The sequence below is a fragment of the Perna viridis genome, chromosome 10 (assembly GCF_037379345.1).
Source record: "Perna viridis isolate PV_CMFRI_1.1 ecotype Kerala chromosome 10, ASM3737934v1, whole genome shotgun sequence".
Classification (NCBI taxonomy): Eukaryota; Metazoa; Mollusca; class Bivalvia; order Mytilida; family Mytilidae; genus Perna; species Perna viridis.
The window spans coordinates 24,623,829-24,630,235 of NC_142454.1; the positions used below are offsets into that span (position 1 = coordinate 24,623,829).

At 30.9% G+C, this 6,407-nt stretch overlaps 1 protein-coding gene across 1 annotated transcript; it reads right to left on the reverse strand.

Annotated features, from left to right (window-relative positions):
• Positions 1-2,543: 2,543 nt before the first annotated feature.
• LOC148605077 (uncharacterized) lies at positions 2,544-5,490 on the reverse strand. Its single transcript, XM_088550232.1, has 3 exons — positions 5,382-5,490; positions 3,722-3,963; positions 2,544-3,159 (listed from the first exon to the last, which is right to left on the reverse strand). Exons 2-3 carry the CDS (start codon positions 3,886-3,888, stop codon positions 2,607-2,609), a joined length of 720 nt encoding a protein of 239 aa, XP_088406358.1. The 5' UTR covers positions 3,889-3,963; positions 5,382-5,490; the 3' UTR covers positions 2,544-2,606.
• Positions 5,491-6,407: the final 917 nt, after the last annotated feature.

Genomic DNA, 6,407 nt, shown 5'->3' on the forward strand with positions numbered 1-6,407 from the left:
TACGTAGCTTTTATAGACTGAATTCGATTTAATAAAATTTTTAACGTGTTTTAATGACGTTTGAATTTTATCACCTTGCGTCAATAAACAAGGTAAAAATCTAGTGCAATTAGACCTGATGTTTTAGTGATGATTTTCAGTTGGAACTATCAGATCAACGGAATATATTTTGTTACGAACGAAATGTCTTTGTATTCTTGTAACTATGTTTAGTTCAAATTTAAGTATGTTCCAAATAAGAATCATACAAAATGTGATTCATGTTTGGAAAGTCTAAATATTGTTATTTTTTGATATTTTCTTTAAAATGTCATAGCAAACAGAAATTACATTTGCAACATGTGGTTTTTCATATAACCCTTGTTCTTAGAAGATGAAAAAATGTACTACAGAGTTCTAAATTAAGGGCAAATGACACTAAAATACAACAGAAAGTGTTGGATTTTCAATGTGGATTGTCTCCTTAGAGCAGACAGATTAGAATTAATAACTATACATTTCATCTTATAGACCTATAAAACAACTAAATAACAAAAATAAAGGTGTGTATTTTGTTTTGCTTTTTTTTGTTTTGTTTTTGTTTTGTTTTGTTTTGTTTTGTTTTGTTTTTTGGTTTTTTTTTTTGGTTGTTTTTTGTTTTTTGTTTTTTGTTTTCTGGTTTTTTTTTTGTTTGTTTTTTTTGCGGGGAAATGACATATTACAGAATTTACATGATTCTTACAAAGACTGCTCCTAAATATAAAAAAAGGACATAAAGAAAGTGAATGACGCAATTAGATAAATAAAGATCACAACAAACGTTAGAAGTATCACTCCATTAACCTGGAAGAGAACGAGTCTATATATAAACAACATTCTGTGGAGGATACCGAAAATATGTAACCAATTATAAAAAAAACAAATTCCGAAGACAAAGTATAAATGACATTAAGAAGATTGTCTCCTTTGATGTTTCATATACAGTATCGAAATGTTTTAGATCTTTACAATAACGAAACAATTGGTGTTTTAAAATATTCTCGATAATTATAGTGTCAAATTACATCTGCACACATTGTGCATGTTCAAAGAACATTGTTATTAGTATAATAATGACAATGTATTAATATCCTATGAAAATGTGTATTGTGCGTGAGAAAGTACTATTAAACTCTTTTTTATTACACCCTTCACGATCAACTGTGATTTGGACTTTTAAGTATTGGGTAAATTTAAGGACTACAAATGAACAAAAAGAAGACCTTCTGTATTTTTTCCCTTTTCCTTTCCTTTTTTTCATATTTGTATCAATATAAAGATACATAATTTGTACCAACGTATTTATTAGTTTTATTAGCATAGCTATGTGTTTTATCTGATTCCTTCCATTTCTCTCTAAAGTCTGATTGTTAACATGATGAAGTTAACTAAAAAGTGATTACAATATTATTGAAGCAAGACACGCATCTGCCTCACGACTGCAAATGAGTTAAAAACGGTGATATCTACAAACCTTGTCATGAATTTTGGTAATGCTTTTTTTTAACTTTGTAACTTATGAATATTCCAATTTTGTGATAATAAGACATTCAGGAAAAAAGTTATCAGCCACTGCAAACAAATCAAATGTGTTATTTATCAATCGTATGCTTTGATGTCTCCTTTTCCAGTATTGCAATTGATTATTTTAATACTATATATGATCATTTGCCCTCCAACTCCTTTTATATTTATAGCATCGTTCATGCAGCGAAACCTATCCTAACTAAAACTGAAAAATCTAAAAAAATCTTTTGTACTCAGACACTTTTTTTTAAAGTCCAAACCAAAACCTGTCTAAAAAACTAACCTATCTGAAGGGCTAAAGTTAAAACATATATAGAAAGGTATAGAAAGGTCTGAAAAATTCCCAACGATGTCAGAACTGTCAAAATTTTCGATGCAAATTTTTGCTCGTTCCCTCCGCGGGATTCGAACTCGTACTGCTGTGACATCTATGGCAACACCGCCTGCACAAAGTCCAGCGCCCTAGACCACTCAGCCAGCTAGGCTATATATATTTACTGTATGCATGTTTAAAGCAGTATTTTTTTAATACGAATGGCTATGTCACTGTGTTTGTATTTTCGTTCGGTAATGGGATTTGATCGTAAACCATAGTAATAATATTCACCTTATTCAACGAAATGATTGAACATGCTCGATTCAGAAGTAATAAAACATGCGGCTTATTCTGTTTCATCCGAATAAAGCAAACCAAAATCGTACCACAATGCCGTATGTTGTTAGGGAAAAAAGGATGAGACTGGAAGCATAAAATGACAGATCAAATGTAGCCATTAAAAAAGCTTAAACAATTTATGGCCAATGTCATGGTATCAACATGTTTTCTTTAATTTTAAAAACTTCCCCAAGGTCATAAAGCATTTTAATATAAAAGACAATTCTATTCAATCATCAAAATCTAAAGTATTTCCAATGGAAAGCTTACATAATTTCTCTAAACGTGATTAGTATTGGGAATCCTTTTTATTTTTAGATATAAAGATTCTGTTAAAACAAACACGTTTTAATTCGTTTTTTATTCATAACTATTGCACATATAAGAAAACCAAGTGAGATCATTGTCATTCAAGTCTTAATTTAGATCGTAGTCTATTTAACCTACTGAGCCGAGAAAAAGGGTTTCTTGATTTGGTGAGCGAGTGAACATTCTTCGATGATATTGACGATTCTTCCGATTGCTCCACATTTATCGTATCCCCACAAACGCATTTTGAAAGATGACTAACATTTTGTGAATGATAACAAGTTACAAATGAATCTTCAATAATATTATTGTTCATATCAGAGTTTATCAAGTGATCACCTTGTTTTAGCTTATGTGCGACTATTTTGATTCCGGATACTTGTAGTTTGCGATCATTTGTTGAGAAATGACTAGATTTTTGTAAACTGATACATTTTGAACAACGAATATAATTGCTTTTTGGTCCAAATTTAGAATGTTCAGTATTTTCATGTTCGTTGTGTTCTTTCTCGGGGGCATTTGTTTGATTTGAGAAGTAAAAGCATCGATTTGATTCGTCTGTTCCTGAGAATCCTGCTTTATCTTTGACTAGGACATAAAATAGACTTCCGTCTTGCTGAACATATGGGGCCCAATTGTCTTCAAGGGTGCTACAAAGATAAAACAATGTGTTGCACTAGTTTCCATCATTACTGCAGTTCCAACACAGAGATAGAATTGAAGCACATTTGATGGATGATTTTGTTTTTATAATGATTTAGTGTGACTAATTTGTACCTTGGTACCGGATACTTGTAGTTTGCCATCGTTTGGATGATTTTGTTTTATTATTGAGTTAGTGAAACAAAAATGTTCTAGTCAAATCAGTCTTTACTACGATTTGATAAAAATAGATGGACTGTTATGTTGCTGTACACCTACAGATTGTGTCTAGACATCCATAAACAATACCAAACTGAAAGTTTTACTTATCTTATGTTATTCTTTTATTCAATTTTGTTGCTCAATTATTAGTTGTTGTGATTTTGATCCATGATGACAGTACTTGAATGTAAAATATTTGTTGTTTTCTTTAATTATTATTTTGTCATTGATTATCAATTTTAGCTTTTTAGTTCATTTCTTATCAATCATTGTCACTTGAATAAAAGAAAGGGTTTTGAAATTTCATTATTTGATATTTATCTTTCATTTTCGAGATTAAATATGTACCTGTGAGAGAGAATACTACGTATTCCATCAAAGTCGTCGAGAGCGTTCTTTCGTCGACACTTTGATATAGGTGTGGATAATCCGAACATGCTAGGCCGTTGAATGTCTTTTGACTCTTCTGTAGACAATTTTCTAACCTCGGGTACTAGAATTGTTTCAACTTCCATACTTTTTAGCGAAATATCATCGTTTTAAAATGTGGGAATAAATTAGGTTCTGACAAATGTTTTAAAGTCTCGTATCTGAAAAAAAAGAATTGTGTAAACATATATAGTTTATAAGGCAAATATAACAAAAGCCCTAAAGAATAAACGGGAAATAAGGGAAATCGTCAATATTTAACATAAAACATTGAAACAATACTTTGTATACGTAACCCTTGACACAATATGGAATTTTCTGTTTCTTGTTTAATAAATATTGTCATAAAGCTTTCGATTATCGGAAGAAATTTGTAATATTTGAAGCTCCCATTGTCTACTAATTGTTATTTCTTGTCAAAAGTGGATAATAATCAATAAACATGGGGATCTAAGCCAAATAATCTCTATATGATTGTTTTCACTTGTCATACAATAGCACTGTCAAATTGTATGTGTAAAACAATTAATAACAATGATATTCGTTATGTAAAACCATATTTGAAAGACCAAAACATTAACCAGCGGAAGATAGAGGTATGGTATTATAGAAAATTATTGAAATTATGACTTTATAGGGTTGAGGTAAAATAAAAAGGAGAGAAAATAATATCAAGCAACAATTGGACAAAGGTATCGTTTAATGATTCGAAACAGGGTATTTTGAACTCAAACGAGACTTTGTAAAATATACCTAGAATCATATACGTACGACAATTGGCTGTTGCTACACACATCCCGAGTTAATGAATATTCAATAAATTTATAAATCAAAAGCAATAAAAATGTAATAATAAAAATACATTGTTAACCTTTAGTCTCTACTTGATTCTTAATTAAGAATTTAATTCCGCTAAGGTGGAAGACAAGAAACTCAAGCACACTAAAGGATATCTTAAACTTTATTTTCTTTTTTATTTTAATTTTATGGACTGTTGAGTTTCCTTCTTAATTCTCAGAAGAAGAATACACGATTTACAATTGAATTATTTTTACAATAAATATACGCTGACATGTTCATTCCGGTGGGGTTATCGTCCCTTTGACATATAAAGTACACATACTTTCAAATGCCACGAAAATATTTTGCTTTACAATTTTCAATAAACTGTCATATATAAGTATTCCTTTAAATATACTTTAAAAACATTAACAAACCAATCCAAATATCATCGTATAATTATAAAGTGAACACAAAAAGGTATTATTGAAAATCACTCCCCAAATCTAAACTATTCCCCGAAAAAGACAATTCTATTTCCACATATTTAGATATTATACAAACGCTTTGACATGGCAATGCAAAACGATCGCCATATAATAAGATAACAAACATTATCAAAATGTATGTTACTACACTATTGTCAATTCCTCATCTTCCTTTTTTCAAATAATTGTACCACTAATAAAACGTATATCAAACGCTTTCTATTCAATAAAACATAACTATTATAAAATCAAAATTAATCAATGGATAAATAGGCAGTATAATACAGTATACAGTTCTTAATGTAACTTACCGAGAGATATAGATACCTTAACCTTCCATCAAAACTAAGTTTAAATGCCCGAACAATATACATTGGGGCATTATATCAGAAATCGCAAGTAAATCATTTATAAAGTATGTCATCCAATCAAATGCTGTAGGAACAAGCAAACTGTTTATAATTGGTCGTTAATTCTTAAATGCATTTCTGTTCAGCTATTACTTGTAGGCATGTGCTAATATGACGCTTTTGTACTATATATGAATATGTTTTACATACAAGACATAAATATAATGAATCTATACAATATTTGCTACAACCACATTTATTAAATAACACATATTGTTATATTTGATGAATATTACATAATTTGACCACTATATTATGTGGGGGATTGGAATTGGGATTGGGGATAGTGAACGAGGTTGAAGTGTTTGACTGAAGAGTATAAGTAAATTAGTTTTAAAAGTATTTATTGAGATGATCAATGTATTGAATTTAATTCAAAATAACAGTTAAAATGTTCCAATTCAAAAAATATATATAATTTAATTTGCAAATGCAAATGCAGGTCCGGGTGTCAAAAGAATAGGCCTGCAGCAACGCTAAGCTTGTCGTAAAAGGCGAGTAAATAGTGCTCAGAAACCTAGCCAGGGGCTGGGCGCTCTGCCCACAGAGCAACTGGGTTGTGTGCCCCCATGTTACATGCTGGGGTTGTCAGGCTATATTACGGAAAACCTGACCGTGTTGGGAAAATGCCACGTTCCTCGCACGTTAAAGAACCCTGCTGTGGTATTCGATAGGAGTAAGAATCTTTGCGCTCCGCCACAGGAGGCCAAATTGCCCGACTCGACCCATCCATCCCGTTTTCTAGTTGCAATCTAAATTTGTCGACCCGGTTGCTTTTGTGTCCCATCCCTTTTTTATTTCAACATCATTTCATGTTCATTTTATCATCCATTTCATGTTCATCGTCTGAATATAGCTGAAATATTGCTGCAAGGACGTTAAACCCCAACAAACAATCAATCAGCAAATAATTGATCAAGAAAAATT

Bases quoted from the DNA above. Each gene is read 5' to 3' on its own strand.
- LOC148605077 (XM_088550232.1), bottom strand. From the start codon at position 3,888: ATGGAAGTTGAAACAATTCTAGTACCCGAGGTTAGAAAATTGTCTACA. The intron at 3,160-3,721 runs GTACATATTTAA...TTATCTTTGTAG, and splicing joins CGTAGTATTCTCTCTCACAG to CACCCTTGAAGACAATTGGG.